At 44.0% G+C, this 16,587-nt stretch overlaps 1 protein-coding gene across 1 annotated transcript in view; it reads left to right on the plus strand.

The window, feature by feature from the left end:
- TMEM131L (transmembrane 131 like) overlaps window positions 1-16,587 on the plus strand; it is a 148,473-nt gene that overhangs the window by 61,851 nt on the left and 70,035 nt on the right. The window contains exon 4 of the mRNA XM_080672420.1: window positions 12,858-12,926. Within this exon, the coding sequence (XP_080528546.1) occupies window positions 12,858-12,926 (69 nt within the window). The remainder of the gene's footprint in view (window positions 1-12,857; window positions 12,927-16,587) is intronic.

Raw genomic sequence — 16,587 nt, forward strand, 5'->3', positions numbered from 1 at the left:
TGAATCATATATGAGCTTTTATTGCCGGCAGGATGGTTAAGCAGCAGGTCATCCACAAAAACCTGCTCTCCAGCCCCCCATAAGCCAGCTGCTTATAGGGTAAGACAAGGATTGCATGGGGAAGTAGGAGGCAGGCTGGGGTGGAATTTCATTATTTGGGCAACAAGGCTGTTAATCTTTCCATGGTAATAGGCAGTTCTTAAATGAGTATAGTTCCAAGGTTGACTCCCAGGTCCAAGGTTGACTCTCAGGTCCTGGGGGCGTACAACTCCCAGCCAGGTCAGAATGTCCTTTCTTTAACCAATACAATCATGGTTAACAGAGCATCCTATATAATAAAAGAGTAATATGCAAATTAACCATCACTCTGCTACACCCTCAAGCCATGCCCACAAGCCACGCCCACCAGCCAATCAGGAGCGAATATGCAAATAAACCCAACCAAGATGGCTACGGCCACAGAGAGCAGGAGGGAGGCTTGGGTTTCCCCGGCAATGGAGGAAGCCAAGCTTTCCACCTGCCCTTGTGGGCCCAGGCCTCCACTCAAGGCTACAAAGTTTCAATGATAGAAGATACATAAACCTAAACAGAAATGGCGGCAGCCACGGAGCTGGAAAGAGCAGGAGGCTAGGGTTGCCCGCGGTGATGGAGGAAGCCAAGCTTTCTGCACACCCTGGCTGGCCCAGGCCTCTGCTTAAGGCTACAAAGTTTCAATTGTAGAAGATAAATAAACCCCAGATACCAGGGCCTCCGCTTGGGTCGCCAGGGGTCATGGTCAGCCTGCAAACCACCACAGGCCCCTTGCCCAGGCCACCTCACGCCCCAAGGGAACCCCCATCCTGATCCGGGATACCCTTCAGGGCAAACCAGCTGGCCCCCACCTGTGCACCAGGCCTCTATCCTATCTATTAAAAGAGTAATATGCAGATTGACCATCACTCCAACACACAAGATGGCTGCCCCCATGTGGTCAAAGATCCTGCCCCCATGTGGACACAAGATGGCCACCACAAGATGGCCAGCTGGGGAAGGCAGTTGGGAGGGACCAGGCCTGCAAGGGAGGGCAGTTGTGGGCGATCAAGCCAGCAGGGGAGGGCAGAGGGGTCCCAGATTGGAGAGGGTGCAGGCTGGGCTGAGGGACACCCCCCTCTCCCATGCACGAATTTCGTGCACAGGGCCTCTAGTGATTAATATTTCCCATAATCGCAAGTAGTCCCGAATATTCTATTTTTGCCCCTAACACATTCATGCTGTTGCAATTGGTAAGAGTTCTTTCTTTTTTACAGCAGCATAGTATTCCATTGTGTAGATGTACTATGGTTTTTACACTCATCTGCTGATGGGCACTTAGGCTGTTTCCAAATCTTAGCTATTGTAAATTGTGTTGCTATGAACATAGGGGTGCATATATTGTTTCTGATTGGTGTTTCTGATTTCTTGGGCTATATTCTTAGAAGTGGGATTACTGGGTCAAAGGGCAGTTCCATTTTTAATTTTTTGAGGAAACTCCATACTGATTTCCACAGTGGCTGCACCAGTCTGCGTTCCCACCAGCAGTGTGCAAGGGTTCCTTTTTCTCTACATCCTCACCAGCACTTGTTGTTTGTTGATTTGTTGATGATTATTTCAATTTTTTAGAATTTCTAAAAAATATTTTTTTATTGATTTCAGAGAAGAAGGGAGAGGGGGAGAGAGAGAAACAGCAACGATGAGAGAGAATCATTGATAGGCTGCCTCCTGCACGCCCCCTACTGGGGATTGAGCCCACAACCCAGGCATATGCCCTAACCAGGAATGCAACCGTGACCTCCTGGTTTATAGGTCAACGCTCAACCACTGAGCCACGCTGCTGGGCTAGGGGTGTTACTTTAATTTTGTAGTAGTGGAAACTGAAATTCTGATCACAACAACATTAGATGATCTCTTGTACTAATCTTTCTGGGTAATTTGCCTTTGTGAGTTGGTCCCAGATTGGGCCCCAGTGAGTCTATGGGCCCTGGGACTTGGGCAAATGCTTTCACTGCTTTGACCTAATTCCTTTCTCCTAATACTGACTAGGAAACAGGACACTGTCTTCCCCCATCTTTTCTCTTCTGGTTTTGCAAGAGCTCTGCCGTTGGACTTTAGGTAGATTAAGAAGGAGCCGGGTTCCATTGTAGGGTTCCTGCCAGCCACCCAGGGGAAGGAGGTAATGGGTCCCAATAATTGGGGAAGTTTCAAGCCGTCTTTAAAAAGTAGAGTAATTTTTACTCTTTGCCTCCACTGCAGTGTAAAGGGTGTTGGGCTCTTATCAGCATGGTCCCTTCTAGGACTTTATTCCTGGAAGGCCAGGTGGAGACCTCACCTGTGTGTTCCTTCTAGCTAGCGCCTCTTTTATTTCTGGCACTGCCACCTCAGTCTGGGTTCCCCCAAGTGTCTCATAGAGACCCTTGCACGCCCCCGCATGGAGGCTTGTCCCTGCACAGGAGACATAAGGCAGAATGAAAGGTTCTGAATTAGAAGGTAGTTTCTGTGTGTCCAGTCCTAAAGGCAGTTCATATGTGGCATTTCTTAGTTGATGCTCACATGTGACCAGGGCCACTGTAGGCCAGCACCACAGTCAATGGCTTTCCCAGTGAAAGGCAGCAGGAGCCATCCTTTCTTTATTTAGAATTTTCTTTGTTTCACCATCAGGTTTGGGTGATGTTTGGTTAGTTTTATTGCGTTAAACATTTAGCTCCTGATTTATTGGGAAGCTCTGGTTCTGAACCACATGGAAGGCTGGCTGTGGAGCCTGCCTCCCCGGGGCCAGCAGAGCCCGGAGCCCGGAGCCTGGGCCAGCGGCCTCGTGCTCGCTCTGTTGAGCAGTGGCCACTGGCAGGCTCTGGTGTTTGCAAAGGGTGAGAAGCGATTGCGGTGAGAGTTAAGTTGCGAGGTAACAGAGTTCTAAAAGACTAGTGGTTTAAAACACGATAGCATTTTTGTTTTCTTCCAATATTATTTTGTATTGCTTTCAGGTGTACAAGCATGGTGGTTAGACAATCATATACTTTACAAAATGTTCTCCCTGATATTCCAAGTACCAACATATGAGTTTTTGATATGCAGTTTAAAAATCAAAATATGTTAATTAAAGGGCAACTTCAAAAATAGGGGATTGGTTAAATAAATTATTATATCACTTCCAAAGCTCCCCCCCCCCCCTAAAGCCCCCTCTCTCCACCAAGCAAACAGAAAATAAGATAGCGTTTTCTCTGTCCTGTCAGAGTCTAGAGCAGGGGTGGGGGATGTCCGGCCCAAGGGCCATATAAGGCCTGAGAAACCATTTGGTCTGGCCCTGCCACGGCATTAGGGGTGAGTTAATTAAATGTTAGACCAAATATAGCAGGCTCGTTTTTTAAGTTGATAATGTTGTATGGCCCTCGAACGATGTTATAATTATCCAAACGGCCCTCGGCAGAAAAAAGGATCCCACCCCTGGTCTAGAGCTCTGTAGCCTCGGGCTCCCTCAGGAGCACTGCATCCCCTTCCCTGGGACCTGGTCCTCAGGTGCAGAGTGGAGACGTGTGTCCACGGCAGCAGATGGGAGGAATGGGCCAGAGAGTTTCTGGAAGCTGCCTCATGACACTTCAACTTATATCCCATTTGCTAGAACTTGGTCCCATGGTCATACCCAGCTGCAAGGGAGCCTGGGAAATGTGACCAGTTAAAAATTATGGAAGGAGAGGGGGATATTAAGGGCCAAGAACAACCTCTGTCACAGGACCCTGGAAAAGAAACCATGAAACCATGAGCACCTCCCAGGGAGAATTGTTTTTGACATAACACATTTTTAAGTTGCCACACTCCCTTTCCCCCATCCCTAGGAAAAAAACTCCAGCCCCTCTGACTTGGGTTAAGGAGCATTTGTTTTTCTGGGCACCTTCTAGACCAGGGGTGGGCAAACTTTTTGACTCGAGGGCCACAATGGGTTCTTAAACTGGACCGGAGGGCCGGAACAAAAGCATGGATGGAGTGTTTGTGTAAACTAATATAAATTCAAAGTAAAGGAGCGGAGGGGAGAGCAAGAGAACCGGATAGAACAGCTGGATCCGGCCCACAGGCTGTAGTTTGCCCACGGCTGTTCTGGACGGATTTCTCCAGTCAGTATTCCTCGGGGCTCACACGCAAAAAATCAGCTTTCGAGCCATCCTGACAGTGGGATCTCTCACCCAAGTGAGCTTGGCACGAGTAAGTTACGCCCTGTGGGCACGTGCGTGGTATCTGCTAGTGTGTGTCGTGGACTGCTTCACAGTCCAATTGAAAGAACTTCTACATACTTTTTAAGAATTTATATTCAAGGGTAGATTTTTTTTTTCTTGTTTTAAAGGGAGAAGTCTTGAACTTGTTGAATAGTGCTGTCCAGGTATTCTGAGAAACAGGACTGCCCTGAGACACCAGTTAGCTGAGCAACAATCGCTGTGTTCTTCCTAGTAAATGGAAGCAGCTGGCTCCTTCACTCACTGTGGCCAAGATGGTCATCAGGCTGGCCCTTTGAGGGACACACACACACACACACACACACACACACTTGTTGGTTTTACCAAGAAACTCAGAAATTGCCTTATGCACTTCTTCAGTTTTTATGCCTTCATTCAGTTGTTTCTCCTTGTCTGGCACTCCTTCCTCCGTCTTCACCTGGAGACAGCATATCCAGCCATCTAGGCCCTACCCAAATGACCGCTCTTCCAGAACGTTCTTCCTAACCCGCTCCACACTGTCTTTTCCCCTGTGGACTGTGCTGTGCCTTGTATTGTAGGTAAGCCTGGAAGCCGCGAACATTAGGCAGCCTCTGATCCGTCTTTGGGTTTGGGGCAAACTGCCTTGGCTGTGATACTCTCCTGCTGCAGGTGGAGGGAAGACATGAGTGTGAGTGGGATCGAGCATTAATGCTTGTACAATACCAGTCAGCTTAGCTACTGATGTGCTTAAAGGGCTAGAGATGAGCTTTAAAAAAATACCTGGCTCATGTTCAGAGAGCTAATATCCAAAGTTATATAGACACCCTGGGAACTCAAAGTTGCTTTTCTAAAAAGAGATATAGTATTGCACACACTTTGACAAACTTGCACTGTCTACCTGTGATTGAAGAGGAGAAGTCCCTCATCTCCCCGTTCCCCTTTGATCGTGTGAATTTCTGCTTTGGCTTCTAGCATCATCTGCCCAACTCTGTGACTGCTGGTGACCTCTAATACCGAATTATTTTTCATGCTAATTTGTTGTCCTTGAGCTAAAAGGCAGCACAAATGTATTTTGCATTTCCCGGATTTAAAAATCGTATTTAATTATTTTATCACATTGTAGAGTCTAGGGAAAGATGTTACGTCCTTAAGCCGTAGATGAGAAGCTGCGTGGTGTAGTAAGGAGAAAGTCGGAACGAAAGTTGGGACTTAATTACTGGCCTTTTCTTTGGTCGGTTTTGCAAAGTTATTTAACCAGTTTGCTAAAGGAGTCCTTTATAGCACATGGTGTGGTGAAATGTGTAAATGTAATAATATAGTGTACAGTTCTTTAAACAAGATGCAAATGTAGTGCCTCTCGCATATAAGGTCCTGCTAGTGAGAGCAGAAGATGGGGAGAGAGTTGAGTGGAGTAAAAGTGTCAAACTCCAGGGCAGCCCTCGGCAGGTACTTACAGTTAAGGAAGGCAGGGTCTCATCCAGGCTCCCCGGTTGGGCAGGGAGCCATCCCAAGGCAGTAGTGCAATGCTGTGAACGGATGGGGAGAGGAGGCAGGGCGTTGAACTCCATCTTAGATTCCATTTGGAGGTGCCTGCGGGCCATCAGCAGGAGGGCGTCTGGTCCAGGCCACTGACACAGGCTTGAGAAATGATTCAGTCAAACCACAGAAACCAGCTCTGGCTGATTTAAGCAGAAAAGGAATTTATTGAAAAGTGTTTGGGCAGCTTACAGAATCTCTAGGAAGACTTAAGAACCAGGCTCAGAAAACAAACAAGCCAAAGTGGGCTTAGCAGCTGGAACCGCAGCCGAAAAGGGTCATGGAAGTAGACCACAGAAGACACTGCCCCTCCGCCCGTCACCCGCTGCACGGCCGCTGTGGTCACTCCAGAACGGTGATTCTCCACCTTCCTGTGCTGTGGCATCTGCTCCTGGTCCTTTGGCAATCCAGAGGGGTGACAGTGGGAAGTCTATGACTGCAGTAAGGAAGCTTAGCTACTGGACAGCCATAAAAAGACACATGTCTGTATAGGGAGCATCACCCTCTGGGTGATAAATGAACCTAGAGGGTGGGAATTGAGGAAGAATGAGGAAACAGGAATGAGAGAGAGAAAGAGAGAGAGAGAGAGAGAGAGAGAGAGAGAGAGAGAGAGAGAGAGAGAGGAAGAGAGGAAGAGGGAGGAAGAAAGAGAAAGAAGAGGGAGGGGAAATGAGAAGATGCAGTCATAGAGGGAGGGGAAAGACTCCATGAGATTTCCTAGAGCTGAAGGAGAGTAGCCAGTAGAGAGATTAAGTGAGATCAGTACTTGAGTTCACAGTTTAGAATCATTGGTGACCTCAGCAAGAGCCGTCTTGGTCGAGTGAGGGTACAGGATGCGAGAGAGATGGGATGGCAGGCAGTGTAGTTAGTGTGGGGGCTGATTCCTGTTCAGCCGTGCAGTGGCGGAATGGGCTTTGGCGAGTTGTTTAAACGCTCAAAGTGTCTGTTTCCTTGTGTGTGGAAATGTCATAAAGGATAATAAAGTGCTGGGTGCAGCATCTGGTATACTGTAAGTGCTCAATAAATGTACTTGCTGACATTGTTACTTTTGCCAACAGTTTGGCTATGGAGGGAAGAAGAGGGCTTGAAGAGGTAGGGAGCATGAGGAGAGGGTCTTCTCAAATGAGAGAGGCTGAGTTTCATGGAGTGGAGGAGAAGGGCAGAGCAGGGAAGGAGAGGGTGCACATTTTGGAGAGGGCAGGATGGGGGCTGTGTGGCCCTGGAATCAGTCCAGGAACCACCCAGAAAAGGCTTGGAGGGGTTAGTCTCTGAGAGAAGGAGCACCTATCCATGGGTGGTATGAATTTGGAGGCCATCAGCCACCGAAGGGGCAGACCAGCATGGAAGACTTTTGTCCTGGCCTTAGGAAGATTTGGCCATCAACATGCCCTGGTGGCTTAAAACCCCAGCTATCCTGTTGTTGGCAAGAGCGCCTCCAACAGACCACAGTTGGTATTGCTCCAAGGACTTCTCTTGCTTCGACCTTGAAGCCCAGGCTTTTTATAGTGGAAGAAATTAGGAACATGGTGCTCCACCAAATGTCTTCCCCCTACCTCCGTGGGGATTTAATGGGGAAAATACTGGCTTCTGCCTCCACTGTGAAGTGTTTCTTTGCAAATTGTTAATTTACCAGGAAGAATGGCAGTTCTAGCTTGAGTAGACATGCCTGTGTGTTTCATATTTTTCCTCTCAAACTTCTAGGGAGAAGAATTTTTGTAAATGAAAAGTAAAAGCAGGAAACAGCTTGTAGTGCTAAGATTATGATGCAGAGTTTTCCCCGGAGGCCCTCAGGCCGAGTACTCACTGTGAGATCACAGAAGTGCCTCCGGCAGAGTCTGTACTGTGGGTGGGAAGCTGCGGAGGCTTTGCCCTCAGTGGGCGCGCTCAGGAGCGGCAGCCCCAGGCTGGGGCTTATTCTATCTGCGCAGAGATCAATTCCAGGTTTATTGCATAACCGAAAAGTACCGAATTCCTTCTAGGTCTCTGGCAGCACCAGCAGCGTCCTAGCAATATCTGCTTCCTGCTCAGGGTCCAAGGAGATGTTACAGGGCAGGAATCCCCACCTTAAGGGAGTCCAGCGCTGGGACCTGAATGGGCACTCAGAGTCTCCTGACTGAGAACAGCCCAGTAAGTAGTTCATCAGCATAACAGGTCTTTCCTTGAAAACTTTAGTCTAGACCAGTGGTGGGGAACCTTTTTTTTTTTGCCAAGGGCCATTTGGATAATTATAACATTATTTGAGGGCCATACAGAATTATCAACTTAAAAGTTAACCTGCTATATTTGGTCAAACATTTAATTAACTCACTCCTAATGTCTTGGCAGGGCCAGACCAACCAATTTCTCGAGCCTTATATGGCTTACTGGCCTGGCGTTCCCCACCCCTGGTCTAGACAATAGCATTATTTTTGCGTGATCTACTTACTTCATTACCTTCCTGAGTGTTTGTGAAATGGGTGTCAACCCTTTTCTCCTGTTCACACCACCATTTTACCCTCATCCTGTGGCTAAAGCCCTTGTCATAACCTTTAAAAAATGTTTTTAAGCACTTGCTGCTCTCTCCAGGTATGGAAAGAGTTTGCATTTGAAAGGCCGTCGCTGTAGGTGCTCGAGGAAAGCCTGTCCATTTAAGAATATGGAACACCAGACCCTTCCACCCTCCCTGTAGCTGGTCACTTCACCTTCCTCTTAGAAGGTGGAGTTCTTTTTCACCTGCTCAGAGCAGCTTCTGCAGCCCCTCGTCTGAAACATTGCAGCGCTACCTTGAGGGGTAGGGTCCAGCACAGAGCCATGGTGCAGAAGACTGTTTCATGGCAGGTTGAGGTGAGCGCCTGACTTTTCCACTGTCCACCTTCTGGTCCAGTGAAGCCATTTATTTAGCTGTCTCACTGTCTCAGAACCTCCCTCATAGCTACTCTCTCCTTGTCTCACCTCACCGCTCACACACACCTCCTTGCTTTTTGCTCTGCACCCTACTGCTCAGAGCCAACCACAGGCTAGCTTTCCAGTCAGTGTGTTGTCTGTGCTCAGACGGTGCTTTCCCAACCCTTCGCATCTTTCCCCTGCTGTTAGCTGTGCTGAAAGTGGCCTCCATTCAGTTTCCATTCATGCTAGGTGTTCATTGAGACCCATTCCCCCTTCAAAACCATGCCTGATTTTTTTTTTTTCCTTTTTAGGTAAGTTTCTCCTTTTCTCTTTGAATGCTCTTGCTCTTTGAGTTTTGCATGTCTAGCTTGGCCAAGCTTTGTTCAGCTTCCTGGGTTATCACCTTGAGGGGGAGAACCTTCCGTGAGCTGGCTCCAGACCCCTGTGCATCCATGCCTTACTTACTAAATTGCCGAGAGCTTCTGGCCCCTTTTTTGCTCATTCGGAAGAGGTAGAGCATTGCATTTGAAATGATGTGTTTCAGTCACGTAACATTTGTGCATGGCCAGAACAGTTGGTTATAGAGTTAATCCGTTTCCAGATCTCAGTTACTAGACTGAATTTTTCTAAAGGGCGTGTGTCCGATATCAGCACAAAGATTGATTTTCCTGGGAATAAGGAGTCTGGGCATCCCAGCACTTTCCCAAGGATCTCAGAGTCACCTGGTCCAGCTCCTTCAATTTGCCAAAGAGAAACTGTGTCACATGGAAGCTCATAATCTAGCTGGGACCTGAACCAAGAGCTTCTCATTTCCAGTGAAATTCCTTCCTCTTTTCCTAGCCACGTTTTTGAACTGTGTTTGTTTTATATGCAGAGAAAAAAGGTGGCCATTTTTTTTTTTTTTAAATAAAAAGAGAGAAGGAGATTAAAGAAAAAAAAGTGTTAGGTGATTTAAGGCAAAGATATTCTTTCAAAGTAACATGTGGGCTGCCCTAGCTGGTTTGGCTCAGTGGATAGAGCTTTGGCCTGCAGACTCAAGGGTCCTGGGTTCGATTCTGGTCAAGGGCACATGCCTGGATTGCAGGCGGGATCCCCAGTGTGGGGTGTGCAGGAGACAGCCGATCAGTGATTCTCTTTCATCATTGGTGTTTCTATCTTTCCCTTTCCCTTCCTCTCTGAAATTAATAAAAATATATTAAAAGTAAATAAATAAATAACACGTGGGCTTCCTTGCACATATGTCCTGCTGCCAAGGGAAGGCTCTTCTCTTTGCCAAAAGTGGGTGTCTTTAGAATAATGGCTAAGAGCCCAGGTCTGTATTCATTTGTCCTATTCAGAGCGAATACTACTACCCCATTTGGGACTTCTAAATCCAGAGCTAGCTCTGACTCCAAGCTCAATGGGCCTCTCCACCTGTTCTCACTGCTTTTCTTGTTAGATTAGAATCATCCTCTTAGTAACACGATCTAGTATTTACTGCTTTTAATTGTGTGCCAGTCACGAAGCAAAGGCATTTTTATCTCATTTTACACTGAGGACGATTGCAAGGTATAGATACGGTTGTCATCTCCACTTTACAGATAAAGGGGACTTTAGAGTAATTAAGCAACTGACCCACTCGGGACTGGAAAGTGATGGCCTTGGACCTGGAAGCCCAAGAGAGACTGCCTCGTTTCCTGTAGGTCACACGACCTTGGGTAGACCTGAATGCTGTACCAGGTTCATGACTGTGACATGGACAGGTCTGCTTTGGAATTTTGGCTGTGCCTTGTAGTCACTGTGTGATCTTGGGTAAATTAATTTAATCCTACAAACTTTCCTCATTGTGCGTGAAATCTGATGAAACATCCACTTTCGGGACACAGGGCAGGAAGGAGACTGTCATTAATTACTTTACTTATTACTTAAACAGTAGCGTGACTTTTCTAAGATAATTTTTGACATGTGAAGTTGCCTGTTTTCCTTTTCTTCTGGAAGGCTGAGCCCTGGCCAGCTTGGTCGGAAGTGGGGTGGTCGTGGTGTGTTTGCTGTTGGCACCTCTTTACATCGGTCGCCTCCTGTGACTCTTCAAAAGCATTTATGGAGGCTCCTGGGTGTGTTAGTGGCCTTTTTTGCAAGCAAGTCATGGTGTTAGTCCTGGCCTCTTGGGGTTTGAGGGGGACCCAGTAAATAGTACTTCTTCTCTCTGGAAGCTCAACATGAGGGAGAGGTTAGCAAGGAGTTAGGCGGATGGAGACTTGAGGTGTCACATTTAGTATTAATGTGGCTGATGTTATAGATAGAATAAAGAAGATACAAATAGAAGATAACAGACAGGGGAGTCTTAGGAGAGAGGATGGAATAAGGGAAGCTTAGATGGAGGCAGAAAATTGGAGGGAGGAAGAAAAGATTGCAGCCAGGATTCTTCCTGTGAGGTGAGGATTTTGGAAGGGTTTCTCTGATCTCTATGTTGTTTGCATCTTCAAGGAAAATGGGAGAAGGACTTGTTGAAGGTCACAGAGCTTCTGTTGGCTGGCAGGTGGGAAACTCAGATGTCCACTCCCGGACCAGCCTCAGAACCAGGCTTGGTGGAGGGCTCCTTAGTGGAGGAGAAAATAGAAAGATTGTATTTTGGAAAGCTTGCTTGAGCCTTTGAAAACAGTCATACAGGTTACACTTAGGAGCTTCTTCAGTTAAATATTTTTGGGTTACATGACTTTTAAAATGTAGTACATACATTGTGTCCTCCCTCGTTTTAAAATCAAAAGGTAGCATATTATACATACTGTTCTTCTACTTGCTTTTTTCACTTGCCTGTATGCTCTGAAGATCACTGTTATAGTCGTTAAAAATAGCCCCGTTTCCTTTCATAGTTGTGTTGTACTTTATTGAGTGTCAGGGTTTATTCAACCTTTTGATGGATGTTTGGTGTTTTTTTTTTTTCCAGTTGTGTGTTGGTTAATGTTTAAGAATTAACTTTCTCCAGAGGAAAAAGCTCTGATTTGGAGTGTTTGCAAATTTCTATGAAGTGTAAATACTCCCACCATGGTTGATTTCAAGCTACTAACATCATGTCACTGGATGTGAAGTTGGGAAGGAATGTACAATAGCACACCATTATAAAGTTTTTCTGCCATTCAGATACAATACATGTAAATACCTTCAAGAATCCTATATAATAAAAGGCTAATATGCAAATCGACAGAACAGCAGAACAACCGGTCACTATGACGTGCACTGACCAACAGAGGGCAGACGCTCAACGCAGGAGCTGCCCCGTGGTGGTCAGTGCACTCCCATAGGGGGAGCACCGCTCAGCTACAAGCCGAGGTTATGGCTGGTGAGTGCAGCGCTAAGGATGTCCGACTGCTGGCTTGGACATCCCCCGAGGGTTCCCGGACTGTGAGAGGGTGCAAGCTAGGCTGAGGGACCCCCTGAGTGCATGAATTTCGTGCACTGGGCCTCTAGTATAGATAATAAAGTATGATAGCAAAACTAATAAATAAATAAAATGTTGTACACATATGCACATACATTCATACACACATACTATGTATAAATATATACACATATATTTTGCATTTCATATATATATTTTGTATTTTAAGTATGCTTATAGATTATAATGTATGTTTTTTATGTGTTTTCTTTATATGCTTTTTGGTATATTAATTTGTGACTTTTGATTCTGAAGGAAAATTAAGTCATGATAATGTTTAATAACTATTGAAAATGTGACTTGCCATGCAAGATTTTATGTGGTGCTTTTCCTTAAAAATACAGATCTGGTGATGGTTGCTTCAGGAACAACCCTGGCTATATGCCCCATTCTTTCCTTGGTATAAGTAATCTAACAATTTTAAGGGCCAAAGCTTCCTCCCTCTTCAGCCCCCAACCCCAACCCCAACCCACTTTTGAATGTCATTTCTTGAGTTTGGGTTTATGAAAATAGTCACGTTATCTGAATTCATCCAGAAATGAAGCCTGTTAAAAATGAAATCTATCCCTATTTTTATCTGAATACTTGCAGAACTTGTACATTAGATATGAAGTTATAGTAACCATAATCTAAGAGTATCTTAGATTTTTGCAGCTGTAGAAATATATTAGACTTCTAATAATTCAATTTTAGCATTTAAAATCTAGTTCAGACTCATCTACAAGAGAGTTAAATTGTATCTCATAAGAGCCATTGACCTAAGGATATCCTCTTAACTTAGCATTCAAATTTTAAACCTACAACAAAAATTAATCTCTATATTCTTTTTTTTTTTTTAGCTTCTCAGACAAACTATTTAGTGGAAAGGGCTTACATTTCCAGCCATCAGTTCTAGATTTTGGAATTCAGTAAGTATCTTTTCTTTATAATTTTTAAGAACTTAATTTGCATTATTTTCTCTCAGGATATTTTATATGTGTATGATGTTAAATACTTTAAAAATATGTTCGGAATATCAAGGGAAATCAATCCTGGGAATTGTTAAAGGGAATTTTTTTTGTGTGCAAAGAAGAGTATAAGAATTGTTCAGCCCTTTCTTTAGTTTTTAACAAATGTACTTATAATAACTTGTAGTGATTGGAATTTAATAGGAAGTCAATATTAAGTTCCTGTTTTTCTAAAATAAGTCAGGTTATTTTATAATGAAAAACTCTATTGATGGTTTCTGAATTCATTTAATTAGATTCATTTATTGACTTGTTTTTCCTACTCTCTATGCTTCAGGTTTCAAATGTGCACTATACAGACATTCGTTATTACGATTAAGACTTTGAAAACGAGTTAAGTGGGGAGGACAGAATAAGCTGTAATTACTGACAGTGCTTCGTGTTAAGAACCATGAGGTGAAGGGAATGTGATGAGTGTCAGTTGAGGGACTAATCTGTGAACTCCATGAAATTAAGGAAGAGAAGGGTGGAGTCCTGCCGGAGAGGAGTGAACTTAAGGACTCCTGTTGGCTGTGACAAAGTTTGAAACTTGAAGTGTTCAACTCCCTGGATGCAGAATATTGCTGCATTGAGCAGATAGAATTTCAGATTTCTCGAGTTTCCAGGGTGGAAGTAAAAGAGTGTTTCAGATGGAAAAGCTCAGCTTGCTTTAGCAGCCTGGAACCTGACTTCAGTTTTACGAAGAGCTTTTTTTGAGTTACGAGAAAAATTATGTGAATGAAATAACTGCGGTGTTAAGAGAGCATCTGGGGTGAGTTAGTGGGGGTCTCCTGGCGTGTCCTCCTCTATTCATCTGGGTGTCTTTCTTTCTATTTCCTTCTGATCCAAGAAAATGGAGCTGCAGTGAGGGAGAATGGATTTTCAATGTAAAGTACCTTGTGGAGCTTTTAAAGGAGATTCCGTAAAAGGAAGAAGAGATAAAAGTATGGAGGGAGATTGCTAACTTTATAAGACTCTAGGTGCCTGCTTTTTCGTTTATGAATTTTTACTCTTAGGTCAAGAAACTTTATTAGGAGCTAAATCTGTAATAAAACCTCACTGATTTCAAATTCTGAGAGAACACAGTGCTTTTATGGAAAGTCTTTATTGTAAAAAGTTTTAATGGAGGACCTACTTTAAAGAGTGTCTAGTACAGTTTGGTAGTTAGAATAAGATGTATAGTAATAAGTGCAGTTAGAGTAGGTAAACCATTCCAGGGCATAGGATGCAGGCTATGTATAATATATCTACTCTTCAGTAACATAAAAGTCCTGTAATCAGTGCACATGGATGGATGTATATATTAGCTATACATGTTAATTAGCTGTATATATCAATTGCTGGTCCTGATGGCTGAAAGCATATTAAAAAAAATGCTTCAATTCTTTGATTGAAAAAGGTTGCTGGTTTTTAGACTTGAGTCACCTTTGGATGATTTACTTACATTTATGTAGTAGTTTTATAGTTCTCAAAGCACAGTGACGTCTCTTGTCATTTGCGTCTTCTAATCAATCCCGGAAGGATAGGTATTATCGGATGTGTGCGGGTGTGTGTGTGTGCGTGCGTGCATGGGTGTGTGTGTGTGTGTTACTTTCCAATATCTCTGTATTTGACCATGCATTAAAATGTGTTCATACATTTGCTGCAGAGGAGCAATGCCGTTTGCCCACGGAGTGACAGAATAAATCTGATTCCTAAGCTATTTTACTTATAAGTGAGATCTATAGATATGATTATGGGAATAAATAGGTTTTGTGGAAGTTTTTAAAATCTCAGTAAGAACAAACAAGTTTAAATTAGAACCTTTAAAAATTAGTCATTTTACCTAACTTCTGATAAATGGCATAATTTATAGGCATTAGAGTAAAACTTTAGCCATAGTTCTTCTCCTGATTTCTTCCCTGCCCTAGTTATTTTGACACTGACCTTGGGCAAGCCCCATCCCTTTTCATAGCGTTAATTTCCCTCTAGGGTGCCTGATCAGGATCATGTTTTTCAGTTGTCCCCTGCCTACTTCTTAGGGTTTATTTTAAGGGTTAATATTCTGCTGGTCCTGAGGTTTGAAGTGCTAATCATTCATAAGAGATTTTAATCATTCTTTTGTCGTATTAAATTAACAGGGCATCTTCCCGTTGTCACCAGCGAAGGAAATTCTAATCCTCATAACACTTTTAAAAATAGAATTTAAAAAATAGAGTAAAAATAGCACAGTGCTAGCTAGGTTTCAGCAGCGTGCTTGGCCAGGCCTGGGGAAGGCTGGTGGATGCAATCGCCCGGCTCAGGAGCATTGCAGTTTTGCAGTCATGTTTTCTAATCTCTTCCTCTGGGAGACATTTGTGTCCTTTGAAACAGAAAATCTTGTGTTCCAGTTGCGTGAATGGGATATAAGCCTTTGAGGATCAGCAGTAATAACTTTGCTGATTGATTCTTACTATTTACCTAAACCATAAACCATGGAAGTCCCTGTTTATTTAATTTAATTGAGAGAAAAGGCAAATGTGAACCCAGTACTTTTGAGGTAGGGCTTTCTGAGGTGACCCCTTTATGCTTATGGTAGTATAAACAATTTTAGTTGTATTATTAAAGACATTGAAAATTCAAGGTTTTAATCACACTGATGTGTATTTTACTTGTAACTGGCTGTAAAGGACTGATTTTATTTATTTTTTTGTTAATCCTCACCTGGGGATATTTTTTCCATTGATTTTTGGAGAGAGTGGACGTGGGGGGGAGGAGAGAGAGAGAAACATCGATGTGAAAGAGACACATTGATTGGTTGCCTCCCACATGCTGAGCTGGGGATTGAGCCTGCAACCCAGGTACGTGGCCTTGACCAGGAATTAAACCCGAAACCCTTCAGTCTTTGGGCCGACACTCTAACCACCAAGGCACATTGGCCAGGGCAGGACTTATTTTAAAAAATACACATTGGATGTATGTGAAATCTTCAATTAAGATCTGTGATTAAAAGTAGGAGGAAAAGCTAGAAGAAAAATCCCAAGAATTTGATGGTGATACTATAGTATTTTGGGAATCCCATTGTGTGTAAGCGAAATGACTTGTGCTTCATTTTTCAAAAAGCACAAGAATATTGGAGATGAGTTTTTTGCTGATTTTAGAATATAGTTTTATTTGTGGGCCTTACTAATGAAAACTGTATATTTGGGTCTTGTCACTGAGGGTATTAAAACTGAGAAATGATTTCAGTGAAATTTTGGCAGGCTCTCTAATACTGCAGCTAATTTAACTAGAGTGAATTCGGCATTGGGCAGTGGAACCAGAGGTGAATGATTAGAGGGAACATTGCAGGTAGCTCCAGGTAGGTGGGCCAGACAGTTCCTTGGTCAGAGCCAGCCTTGAAGGTGGGAAAGCCAAAAGAATGGTCTTCAGTAGCTAGGGTATTTGCCGTAGAGCAGAGATCCTTACTCCGTGGTTCATAGAAAGTTTTGAAGTTACGTATGAACTTCCCTGTGTTCATGTTTGTGGAGGGAGGAGCCAAACTTTTATCAGGGTGTTCTGAAAGACTCATGATATTATTTCACTGGGTAAAAGCCACTGCTGGAAGGTGTTGCAGGGTTTTCAT

The sequence above is a fragment of the Plecotus auritus genome, assembly GCF_963455305.1.
Source record: "Plecotus auritus genome assembly, chromosome: 6".
Taxonomy (NCBI): Eukaryota; Metazoa; Chordata; class Mammalia; order Chiroptera; family Vespertilionidae; genus Plecotus; species Plecotus auritus.